Source organism: Ipomoea triloba, chromosome 13, assembly GCF_003576645.1.
Source record: "Ipomoea triloba cultivar NCNSP0323 chromosome 13, ASM357664v1".
NCBI classification, from domain to species: Eukaryota; Viridiplantae; Streptophyta; class Magnoliopsida; order Solanales; family Convolvulaceae; genus Ipomoea; species Ipomoea triloba.
In genome coordinates, this window is record NC_044928.1 from 10,665,067 (window position 1) to 10,678,508 (window position 13,442).

Consider the following 13,442-nt stretch of genomic DNA (forward strand, 5'->3'; position numbering starts at 1 on the left):
ATGTTTTAGTGGTCTTTATTGCCTTGATTGAGTCTTCTTGGGTTGAATTGTGTGTTTAATTGCTTTATTTGCATAAAAGTTGTATTTGAGGACTAACATTGGGACACTTTTGTATTCCCAAGGCATTTGAGTGGTTTTAAGGCATTTGGGGGCAAGAAAAGGGCAAAGGAAGAAAAGCTTGGAAAAATATAGGAGCTGTACGAATCGTGTACGCTCGTACAACCCTTGTACAAAAGAAAGTCGACACTTGCACGACGGGGGCACGATTGTGGTGACTATGGAATTAAATGAAGGCATGCACGATTGTGCAGGGTTCGTGGCGGCTCCAGATTTCGCGCATATAAATAGAAAGTGGCAAGACTTATTTTGGGGAGACTTCTATTAGTTTAGATTTACATTCTCTCACTTATAAACCATGTTATAAACTCTCTCTAATTGAAAAACAAGATATTTTCTAGGGTTCAAGAGGAATTGGCAACTCTTCTTCAACTTTAGATCTCTTCTTGCTTGATTGGATGAGTCTTGTGAATTGATTGTGGATTACATTTGAGCTAAGTATAATTCCTGCATTTTTCTCTTTAATTTCATCATCCATCTTTATTGCTAAGCTCAATTGTTGTTACCATTCAATCTATACAATGCTTGGCTAGAAGTGTTTTGTGAATTGGACTATATTCTCTTGTAATTGTGTATGAATTGATTAAAGTAGAATTACTGTGTGATTGAATCTTTGTTAGAAGTGGATGTCGTATAGACTCTTGTATGAATTGTGCACATCTTGCAAGAGGCTTGGGATAAGTGCGTTGTCAAGAGATTGGGACATACACTAGCCTTCCCTCCACTTGAATGCTCAACTTTAAATGCTATGTATTTAGTTGGAATAATTATTTGACCAATGTTTATGTTAAATTTTATATTGCTCTAACATATTCGTAGAAAAATGTAGAATATGTTCAAACAATTATGCCAACTCTAATTGGGGTGAGATCGAAACTAAGACCTTTCTTATAGAAATAAATGAGTAAATTAAGAATAATAAATAATTAACAAAATATTTCGTTACTAAAATTTATACTAACCATGGGTATTTAAGGGAGGAAAAAAAGGGAAAAAGTGTCAAATTGGCCCCTTAAGTCGGGTGGATAGTGCAATTAGGCTCCCTAACTGAAAAAAGCTTCACTCAAGCCCCTTAAATCGGTAAAATTGTTCAATTAAGTTTAAGTTGACTTGTTTATCCGGTCAAATTCAGTTAGGGGGCCTAATTGCACTATCCACTTGACTTAGGGGCCAATTTGACACTTTTTCATTTTTCATTTTATTTTTCAAAAGAAATATTTTTTATTTATTAAAAATATTATTTATTATAATAGTATAACTAATACTGTATCTGATTATTAAAAAACTATAATATACATAAAATATACAAATTTGAAAAGTTAAATATGGATAAATTACTTGAATTATTTTAGATTATTATGAAAGACTAACAATTAATTGGTAAATAATATACTCAACAATTAAATTTGACCTAATAGCAATGAATTATAAATCGATCTCAATCCTAATAGCAATTAATTAGAAATTAATAGTAAGTAAATAGATTTTTCGAAATTTCCATTTTCAATGAAAATACAGAAAAAATAATATAAATTATAAAATTATTATAATATATGGAGTAATTATTTTCTTTGTATTAATATGAAAATGTTAGTGATTACTGCTATTTGAACTTTATTTTATATATTTAAAAGTTAGAGTACTTTAATTTTTTTTAAATGTTATATTCTATTTATTTTCAAATATGTTCAATAATTTATTAGGTGTATGTCAATGAGTGTTTATAGAGTTAGTGGCTGTTTTTTTTAAATATTATTTATTTTTTATTTATAATAAATAAAATTTTTAATAAATAAAAAATATTTGTTTTAAAAAATAAAATAAAAATGAAAAAATATCAAATTAGCCCCTAAGTCGGGTGGATAGTGCAATTAAGCTGCCTAACTAAATTTGACTTGATAAACAAGTCAATTTGGATTTAATTGAACAATTTTACCGGTTTTGGGACTTGAATAGAGCTTTTTTTTTTCATTGTGGAGGCCTAATTGCACTATCTACTCGACTTAGGGGGTTAATTTGAAACTTTTTCCGAAAACAAATTAAAATCAAACAAATGATTTGAACTATTCATTTTATCAAATAATTGAACAGATATTCTGTTATAGGCATTAGCTTTTATTAGTATATATATACTAGTTTTTCTTATGCGCAATGCACAAAAAATAGGTGCCCAATATTAGTATTTTATATTAAAATTTTAAATTTATTTAAATTTTAATATAGTAAATAATAATAATCATAATAAATATTTTTATAAATTGGATATTTATATTTTAAAAAATAACTAAAATATACCTCTAATATTTAATGTCTATATATTATTATTATTATTGAAGAAGATAAGAAAATATATGGTGGATGCATGTGCATAGTAACAATAGTGGAAAAGATAACGGAAGTTATAACGGTAGGGGTATATTTTTCCAAAATATTATGTAGTACAACTTTTATAGCATAATGTACAAAAAAAACATAACGGAAAAAAGGGACATAAATGAGGGGTATAACCTTCATTCACACTTATTATGTTTTTAGATTAGATATATATATATATTGGCTCGTATGCGGACTGTGGTTTAGGTGTGGTCGTGTGGCCTGATGTTTGCCGTTGGATTCGCACAATCTAACGGTGATAGCACTTTCTTGATTTTGGATTGTTTATTTCGTATTTAGTAAGTATGGGGTGTTTTGGTAATTACATTTAATATTCACGCGCATGTATATAAGTCCGTTTATTTAGTTAATTATTACCGCGGATTGTAGGAGATCGTATCTGGGAGAAGATCGCGATTGGAGAAGATCGCAAATTCGGAGGCTATCGCAGCTGGAGAAGATCGCGGTTGGAGCCTGGTATGTCGTTGTTTTCCGGCGTGTTTATAATCGGCTTGTTTATTGTTATTAATTTTTACAGATTTTGAAATATGTTTGGTTTTTTTTTATTTCTGTAGTTTCAATTCTTTGTTATTGCTGTGTGGTTTTTATGTTTTTTCGATGTGTTTATGTTGTAATGGTGGTTTCCGGCAATGTGATATTATTTTCCGGTGGTTTTGGATGGTGGTATGTAATAGTTTTGTTGTGTGTTTTGTAGGCGGTATGGTGTAATTCTTGTTGAATTGTGGTGTATAATTAGTTGTTGTTATGGTTTGGAGTTATCAGATATTATGTGGTGTATTGGTGCGTTTTGTTATATATTGTGGTGTTTTTATGCTGGTATGGATTTGTAATATTTTTGTTTTTTTCATTCTGTTATTTTTTCCTTGTTTTAATTGGTGAGTAGGTTTGAATATGGACTCTGCTAGTGGTGGTTGTGATGAAGGTTATTCCATAGACATTGGTGTAGAAGGCAGTGCATGTGATATGGAAATATCTCCTGGCATGACTAAGTATTGGCGTCCAAATTGTGCTGAAAGTTTGAAGCCTCACGTTGGGCAACAGTTTGTTTCCTTGGATACTGCTTTTGGTTTTTATAAACAATATGCTGGCTCCGTGGGTTTTGATTGTAGGCAGAGCACAACTCGGAAGGGTAGGGATGGTGGTGTTGTTTTGAAGCAGGTTGTATGTAGTCGTGAGGGGTTCAAGTAGAGTTTGTCTAGTACTTCTTCTACCACACAAAGCACTGTTGTGAAGAGACGTATGGTGACAAATAGGGTTGGGTGTAAGGCTAAAGTGGTGTTTAAGGTCATTCCTAATGGTTGCTATCGTGTACATTTTTTTGAGGAACGTCATACCCATTCTATATGTTCAATTATTGCTAAGCAATTTTTAAAGGTTAATCGTAATCTTGATGCTGGCCATCAACTTTTTGTTGCAAGTTGTGTTCGAGCAAACATTGGTCCTACTCGGTCGTATAGGTTGTTTAAGGAGATTGTTGGTGAGTATTCTAATGTTGGGGCTACAGGTGTGGACTTTAAAACCTTCAAACGTGATTTGATGGCGTACATTTTAAATGGTGATGCTCAAATGTTCATAGATACATTGTTTAAAAGGCGTGAATTGTGTGAAGCATTTGGTTTTGAATACGATGTTGATGAGGGTGATCAGCTTTCAAGGGTTTTCTTGGCGGACGCAGTATCTAGGAAGAATTTTTCTTTGTTTGGTGATGTTGTTTCGTTTGATGCTACATACCGTACTAACAGGTTAGTAATCTTTTTTGTGTTGTGCATTTTATATAGAGTAGTGGTGTATTATTGTATGCTCTATGGTGCGTTCTGAGACGTGTTATTGTGCTAATTGTTTTTTTTTTTGTGAGTTTTTCCTTATGTAAGGTATAATTTGGTTTTTGTCCCATTTACTGGCATTGATAATCATAAGAGATGTATCACCTTTGGTGCTGGGTTGCTTACGAAGGAAGACATAGACTCATACGTTTGGCTTTTGGAGAGCTTTAAGAAAACAATGGGCCATGATCCTATTTGTGTTGTTACAAATCAAGATCCAGCTGTGAAGGTTGCTATTGCTCAAGTGTTTGGTGCCTCAAAACATAGATTTTGTATGTGGCATATAATGTGTAAGGTGGGAGAGAAGGTTGGACCAGTTTTATCAAAAGATGAGGTGTTTAGGAGGAAGTTGAATGGCATTGTTTGGGATAATTCACTTGATCCCAATGCCTTTGAGTTGCGATTGAATCATATTATGGAGGAATATGGGTTGGGTGATAATGGTTGGTTTCGTTACTTGTTTGAGTCCCGTACATTTTGGGCACCTCCATACTTTCATGATTTTGAGTCCCGTACATTTTGGGCACCTCCATACTTTCATGATGATTTTATGGCCGGTTTAGTTAGGACTCCATACTTTCATGATGATTTTATGGCCGGTTTAGTTAGGACAACGTCTAGATCGGAGTCTCAAAATAGTTTTTTTGGCAGTTTCTCTAATGGACATTCTAGTTTGGTTGAGTTTCTAGTGCACTATGACACTGCTATTGGTGCACAGCGGCATGCCCAACCAAAATTGAATGCTGATTGTGAAGCTTGTGTTTCAGTTTTGAAGACACCATTGGCGTTGGAGCAGCATGCCAGGTTGTTTACACAATTTCTATATTTTATGATGTTCAAGAAGAGATTTGTTCGGCTTGTTTTTCTTGTCAAGTGGTGTCTTTGACTAATATTGATGGTTGTGTGTCATATGTGATAAAAGATGGTGACCATAGGACATGGCGTGTGTAGTTAGCTTTAAATGATTATTGTGCAAGTTGTTCTTGCAAGATGTTTGAGCTTATGGGGTTGTTGTGTATGCATATTTTTTTTTTTGTTTTTAAAGATCGTGGACTTGAGAGTATTCCTTCTAGGTATTTGGTGCATCGGTGGACAAAGGGTGCATGTTTGCACCCAATGTTTCATATTGATGGTACACTTGTTGATCAATCTGCTAAAGTGGAGAATGTTAGGGTGCTTACCAATCTTATGTGGTCTGATATTTATGCTTGTGTGGGGTTGGCTGATGGTAATATTGACCGTTTGTCACAGTTACGACGTGTTATTAATGAGCAAAGGCAAATATTTCTACAGGATGGGAGTGAGAATGGGAATGGGGTTGCTGTTGGTAGCAAGCAAAGTGTGATTAATTCGTTTTGTGGAGATGTGTCTATGGGTTCGACAGTAGATGTGCATGACCCTGTCCAAGCTAAGAACAAGGGTAGTGGTAAGCGCTTGAAGAGCGCAAGGGAAAGAGTTGCAAGCAAGTGTGCAAAGCAATCAAGGAGATGCCACAGTTGTGATGAATATGGCCATAATAGTAGGACATGCCCTTTAAATACTTGAAGTTGTGCATTGTAGTATTGTATGTGGTGGGTGTTATTACATATTGTGGTGCGTTTAATTACTTATGTTGAAACATTTAAAAATTTTACGAATAGTGGTGTGTATTATTACAAATGCTGGTGTATTCTACGTTACTAAGAGTTTTTGGGCTTTTGTGGGGAATGGTGTGTTTTAGAGCGGCAACTGGTGCATTTTAAATCGAATAGTGGTGTGTTTTACTTATATTGGTGCTTTCTATGTGATCAACTGTAGGAATGGTGTGTTCCTGCATTTCACTGGTGCAATCTATTACGAATAGTGGTGTGTATTATTACAAATGCTGGTGTATTCTACGTTACTAAGAGTTTTTGGGCTTTTGTGGGGAATGGTGTGTTTTAGAGCGGCAACTGGTGCATTTTAAATCGAATAGTGGTGTGTTTTACTTATATTAGTGCTTTCCATGTGATCAACTGTAAGAATGGTGTGTTCCCGCATTTCACTGGTGCAATTTATTACGAATAGTGGTGTGTATTATTACAAATTCTGGTGTATTCTACGTTACTAAGAGTTTTTGGGCTTTTGTGGGGAATGGTGTGTTTTAGAGCGGCAACTGGTGCATTTTAAATCGAATAGTGGTGTGTTAGAGCGGCAACTGGTGCATTTTAAATCGAATAGTGGTGTGTTTTAGCGGCAACTGGTGCATTTTAAATCGAATAGTGGTGTGTTTTTAACATATGCTTCTAAGCATGCATAAGTTCATTAACTATGTGCCAAACAGTACTGTCAAATATACTAACAACCAAAACCTACCCAAAAGCTTTAGTAGACATATCAACTAATAACTATAGTCAAACTGTTGTCCCAATTGTCTCGAATTGTCAACCAAAAACCATTGTCCAATCAATATTGTCAAAGTAGTGACCAACAGATTATGAGATAACAAACTTACCTTCAAAGTCAGCATTCCAGCCCAAACTCTGCTGCTTGTTGTATGTTCCGTGCTTTGTGCTCATTCAGATCTGACATCACGAGTGCAGTCAAGTACTTCACTCTTAAATCATTCAATTGGTCCTTGTTTTCTTTCTCCAACCCACAGTCCCAATGCTCTGGTAACTGGCCTCTGAATGTTTCCATATGGCGCATGAGGAATACACCCTGGCCTCTGAATGTTTCCATATGGCGCATGAGGAATACACCACAATCAATCTTGTTTCTGTTATCCCTCCAAGCGAATACACCACAATCAATCTTGTTTCTGTTATCCCTCCAAGCCATTTTCATCCTCTTCACTTTCAAGTTTTGAATCTTCTTAGCTTTGTAAGTCGATTTCAAACCATTCAAGAACATGAATAGGAATTCTTGCTGCATATAATAAAAGGCATAGATATTTTAGTGAGTGAATAAAGTTTTTGTGTATCAAAAAAGGAAGAGGTCAGTGTGTTACCAATCTCTTAGGCACATCTCCATATTTGGCTTCGGTTTTTGAAACCGAAGATGAGTTGTCTATTGCATCAAATCTCTCACAGAGTGGGTCAAATTGAATCAGGTAGTAGTGCTGAGATGCTATTATTGGAAACAGAAACTATTACAGGAAAACACACGTGTTAAAATATGTACCAAATAGTAGAATGTACTAAGCAATCCCTAACACTTACGTGTTGAATGTTATGCCATCTTGTCTTCGCTGCAAAGGTCTTGTCCACGAGGTAGCTATCATTGAATTTCTTATACCTCTCATCCTCATCTCCTAGTGGATTCACAACTGTGTAGAGCTGTAATTTAAATGTTATTATTGTTAGAACTTGTAGTTTTTTAAGTATGTAATTAGTTTTATAATTTTAACTTACAGTTGTCCAAGTTAATGCAAACAGCCTTGCTGAAAGCCGGTCTTCCTCATTATGGTTCAGAATAGCTGCCCAAGCATCAATGATACTAGTGGGAAGCTCTGTGTTCGGCTTCAATAAAAGCATATCAGACCAGTGGATAACCCTTGATTCAAATCTGAATAATTCTTGGGCCCTGGAAACAGATATGCACAAGCTTATAAAATGCACCAGTTTTCATGTTAAAACACACTGTTTAACACACACCAAATGCAACTACTCTCGCAAAAACTCACCACCATGTGTATTAGAACACACTATTCCATGTATAAAATGCACCACTAACCCAATTTCAACACTATACACACCATGATACCCAAACACACCTAGTCAATTCTAATATGCATCAAGTAAAGACTTACGGATCAGGGTGAGGTTTTTCTAACACCCACTTCCTTATTGCATCCTCAGTTGCATTGATTGGTGCTTTTACATCTATTATTGAGAGGCGCTGCCGGGGCCGAACTGGGGAGTATTCCACTACTGGCCTTTTCCCCTGGTCTTTTGGGGGTCTTTCTAGGGGATTTGATGCACTGCCTTGTTGGATTTGATCTGGTGTGACCTGTTGTGTTCAATTATTATTATTTTTTTCATTTTTTTTCTGTTTGGAATAATTAAAGACAGTTGCATTACCTCATCATCTTGGGCTATAGTGTCAGCTTCTCTTGCCTGAGCTCTTTCACCTTCATTAGCTCTGTCTTCACTTCCTTTTCTTCCTTCAGCTGTCTCATCTCCAAGAGCTCCATCATCAGCTACTTGATTTTCCTCTCCTTCCTTGCTTTGTTCACATTCATTGTAATCTCTTGCCACAGCATTGACATCATCCCAGCGTTGAGTTTGTTCCTCTTGTGTCAATCCAAGGCTAAATGAAGTGACGTCATTCAGATAAGTTTTTTTTTTGCACTACACGCACGATCTCGTCAACTACATTGAGGAATTCTGGGTTACCCCAAAATGCGTCTTCTTGTTGTGAGAAAGTTAGATGTTGGTCTTCTTGAGCTTTGAAACCCAGCAGTTGTCGTGCAGTTTCAAACATCTTCTTAAACCTGTCATCTTCCAGGATTGCAGTTGGTGCGTTCTCAACTAGCCTTGCTACTTTTAACAGCCCCGTTGCAATTGTCCTTGTGTTGCTGGTGATTTCATTAATAAAACCCTGTATATACACCAATAAGTGATTAGTAATGCAGCATTAACGAATAGATGTTTGTCAGATGATGTAGGAAAACACATCCATTAAAACACACCAACAGGTATGAAGATATGCACCAACATACTCAAATACAACTACTTACACAAAATGCACCATCGTACCCATTAAAATACACCTTTGAACCTACTAAAATACACCAGTTCACAAATTAATTTACACCAGTAAGTAACCATACACCAATGCAGCTACTATTGTAAAATGCACCAGTATTAGTAATATAATACACCATTCTACCTAATAATTACACCAACAAATATCAAGATATGCACCAAGTAATGAGTAGACTGTTGTATAATTTGACATATTTTAAGATTTTTTAAAATGTTCAACACTGCATAACAGCAATTCACCATGAGTGGGCTTGTAGATAGGTGTTTACCTATAATCCTTCCGGCAAGGGGGCGTCATCTTCTTGTGGCTGTGGGTGCTGTGCTGGCTGTGCTGGCTGTGGGACATCAGGTACTGGAATTGATGGATTTCCCTCCTCAGGTGGTGCATTTTCAAGCCTCAAGGCAGTATCAACATGCCCATATCCAAATCCTTCTAACTTTATCTCATCACGCTCTCTTTTAGGCACCAGCTTGAATGTCCAATTTTTTATGGCTGGGAAGCTTCTTGGCACTATGCGTCTGAAAAGCACCACACGGTCCACATAGAATACCTGCATATTATGTTTGAGAGTATTAATAGTTGGATTGCTTTGATGGTTAAAGGTTTGGGAGGTAATGGGAGCAGCTTTACCATGAGGAAGAGAATTGGTCCTCCATAGAGCTTGTCTGCGCTCTTCATCCACACCTGCTTGCTATTGATCAATGCATTGATGACCATCTGACTCCAATTCAAATTTGGTATGTTGCCCACATCCAGGAAGTGGTCAATATAGTTTTGGTTCATATACCCATTGACCATTGGATCTATTAATACACTCATCACCAGCAGGGCAAAATGGCGCTTGAACCATGGATCAGCAGCATCAACTTCTACCATTTTCCTTCTCAATGCTTTTGGTGTGATATATGCAGTTGTTTTTTCAAAGAACCACCTCCATTCTTTCAATATTTCTGGGATTGCCTTCACTGTTCTCTTTGTTATTTCAATATTTCCCTTTGGCAGGCCTAGAACTGCAGCAACATCATCAACAGTTATATGGATAGTCTGTCCGTTTTGGAGCTTTAATGTGCAGCTTCTTGGATCGAAGTTTTCGACTAACCATAGCTCCATCTGGCACGGCAAGTTGGTGATTTGTAGGTCTAGAAGACTGCCTAACCCAATGTCCTTTACAGCTTGGCGATGTGCAGGGCTTAGTTGCTCTACAGCATTAGTTAGTATTTTTGGAAGTGCACTAATTTTTAGTCCATCATCATCTGCCCTCGTGGTGTTATCCTCAGCATCCGTTTGCTCTGGACTGTCAACCTCGTCTGCTTGGGCAGGTTGTTCTTCTTCAATCTGCTCTTGCTGGGGCTGCTGTGCCTGTTCAGTGGGTTGCTCCTCTAGTTGCTCTTGTCATGGCTCTGTAGTGGATGTTCGGGGCTCTTTGCTTGTTGATGTGTTTCCTTCATCTATTGCCTTTCGCTTGCTACCTGCATGAGCTTTTTTAATTGAAATATAGGTGTACAGACATGAACTCTGATATACACTTATATCTATTTGCATTCTAACAGTAGAAACACATAATACTGACAAACAATGCACCAAAACTTATTGTAATATACACCTCTTAACCAGCATACACCAATAACACATAGTACCATAAAATGCACTAGCATTAGTAACAGAATACACCACTTAACTAACTAAATTGCACCAGTACTCAGATTAAAATGCACAATTTACCCACCACACATGAAATGGAACTACTCTTGTAAAATCATCATCAACATCTATAATAAATCACAGTATTATACGTACCAATATACACTTATCTCTATTTGCTTTCTAACAGTAGAAACACATAATACTCACAAACAATGCACCAAAACTTATTATAATATACACCTCTTAACCAGCATACACCAATAACACATAGTACCATAAAATGCACTAGCATTAGTAACAGAATACACCACTTAACTAACTAAATTGCACCAGTACTCAGATTAAAATTCACAATTTACCCACCACACATGAAATGGAACTACTCTTGTAAAATCATCATCAACATCTATAATAAATCACACTATTATACGTACCAAGATGCACCACTGGACATATTAAAACACACCATTCCCCCCTCCCATAGCCAACAAAGTTAATAACATGGAAAGCACTGATACAAGTAAAAACACAGCAATCTACGACTTAAAATGCACTAGTAGACAGCCTAAAACACACCATTTCACCCAATGCCTAAAAGCACATAGTCACGCAGAATGACATAGTCAAATATGTACAAATACACACCAGTCTACGATTAAAAAGCACCACTGCAATGCTGGAATACACCATTCCATCCCTCGACACAACGATCCACCAAATACATACATTATTGCGAATTACACTAATAAAATATCTAATACGAACCAGATTAATGTTGATAATGCACAAACAACACATTACATGGTGCCCTAGTCTTAAATGCACTAAATATTTCTGATTTTTTGCCCTATTTTTGAAATAAAATGGTGTGTTTAGAGTGTTAGAGTATACCTTTGTGTTTCGTCATTCTCGTTTCTCTAAAGCCGCCTTGTACGTTTTGTACGTTGAGTGTGAGAACGATCGGTGTCTGTGATGGAGTTCTACGTCCTCCAGGAGTGTAGTGTTCGTGCTCTGTGCTCTGTGCTCTGCGACTGGAGAAGTTTCGTTGTCGTCGTCCTAAAATTTTCTTCGTTGGAGAGGTTTCTCGGGGGGAATGGAGAAGTTTTGCTTTGGGGTTGTGAATGACGACGTGAGTGGGTTTACACTGGTTTGAAATTTTCTGAATTCACAAATTTACCCTTCATTCACTACGCTCTTTTTAGATTGGAGCAGCAATGTGGACCGATGGATTATCTAATCTAACCGTGTGTATTTGGCCACACAGCCGCATGTAATCACACAGCCGCATGTGATTTTTCCCCTATATATATATACTAGTTTTATACGTGCATTGCGCGAATGGGTTAATGCCCAATGTTTATATTTAAATAAATATTTGAAAGTATATCAATGCAAGATTATATAGGAGAAGTTTATACATGGGTAATTGAATGTCGAATTATTTTATTTAAATATCTAACTCAAAGTATATGAATCCAACATAATATAGAAAATTCATTATAATTATTACTAAAATAAATGTTTGCAACCTTGTAAAATCGATAGCCTAAATATTTGGTCTAAAAATGATAGTCTAAATAAATACTACTTTTAATTTGAATTTTTTTAAGTGGTTCTTAATTCTCTTTTGAGTAACATTGTCATTGTCTTCATCTTTACTATTTGTTCTCTTCCTTTTTGTTGGTAGTGTGTTATTTGCAATTCGGATATTGTTGGTAGCATAGATGACAACGTCATGCATTGAGATTATGATATAGGAGCTATGGACTTTCCTTTAGGTGTTCTGCTTGGGATTCATTTGGTTCAACCATTATTGTTGAATGAGTTATTGTGGATAAAGAAATCTCTAGTTTAAGAAAAAAGATTAAATAAATTAATAAAAATTTGAATTTTTTAAATATTATGTATTCTGGAGATATTAAAAGGTAGGTTCGCGCTTCAATTTGCTAGGTAATGGGTTATTTGAGTACTTTCATTGTCAACAAATCCCCCAAGTAATTAATATGATTGGTTTCAAACTATTCTTTTTTATTTTTTTTCATGATATTAAAGAAATACATATGTATTCTTTTTTGGTGTAACTACTAATTTATTTAATTCAATAAGAGTTAAATAGAGTGATTTTGCTTCAATTTGTTGGGTTATTATTTGAGTACTCTCTTTGTCAACCAATCGCCAAGTAGTTAATATAATTAGCTTCAAATTATTTTAAATTTTTTTCATAGTATTAATAAAATACTTGGTAAATAAATATATAACATTATTTTGTACTATAACTTTGATATTTAATTACAAGATATTGTAAAAACAAGATAATAGACAATGTAATGAATATCAATTGATAAATTTGAGTGTAAAGAATCTTTGCATGAGAGAAAATAAAGACAATATAACTAATGAAATTATTTCTCTTATTTAATTTAATTTTTTGATAATGAATAATTTTTTCAAATAAAGTAATTGTAAACACATAATTCTAAATTAAAGAAAATTCATATGTATCATTTTTTGTTGTAGCTACTAATTTATTTAATTTAATAAGAGTAAAATAGAGTGAGAAAATTAATTATGTCAAATTTGATTGAGATGAGGTTCGAACCTAAGACCTTTCTTATATAAATTAATGGGTAAGTTAAAAGTTAACGGAATTATTAACGGAGAAGAGAATATTTAACGGAAAACTTAACGGATAATCATAAAAGTAAGGTTAAATTAGGTAATATCTATTAATAATAT

The 13,442-nt window shown here is 35.1% G+C and overlaps 1 protein-coding gene across 1 annotated transcript; it reads left to right on the forward strand.

Annotated features, from left to right (window-relative positions):
* The first annotated feature begins 3,402 nt into the window (after positions 1-3,402).
* LOC116001186 (protein FAR1-RELATED SEQUENCE 5-like) lies at positions 3,403-5,879 on the forward strand. The gene is made up of 4 exons (XM_031241074.1): positions 3,403-3,669; positions 3,886-4,253; positions 4,383-5,138; positions 5,408-5,879. The coding sequence occupies exons 1-4, from the start codon at positions 3,403-3,405 to the stop codon at positions 5,877-5,879; spliced, it is 1,863 nt and encodes a 620-aa protein (XP_031096934.1).
* Positions 5,880-13,442: the final 7,563 nt, after the last annotated feature.

What these genes read in the sequence shown, in the direction of transcription:
- LOC116001186 (XM_031241074.1), top strand. Translation starts at nt 3,403, where the DNA reads ATGGACTCTGCTAGTGGTGGTTGTGATGAAGGTTATTCCATAGACATT. An exon ending in GTGGTGTTGTTTTGAAGCAG is followed by an intron (nt 3,670 to 3,885) that starts GTTGTATGTAGT and finishes CAATTTTTAAAG; the next exon opens with GTTAATCGTAATCTTGATGC. An exon ending in GCGTTGGAGCAGCATGCCAG is followed by an intron (nt 5,139 to 5,407) that starts GTTGTTTACACA and finishes TATTCCTTCTAG; the next exon opens with GTATTTGGTGCATCGGTGGA.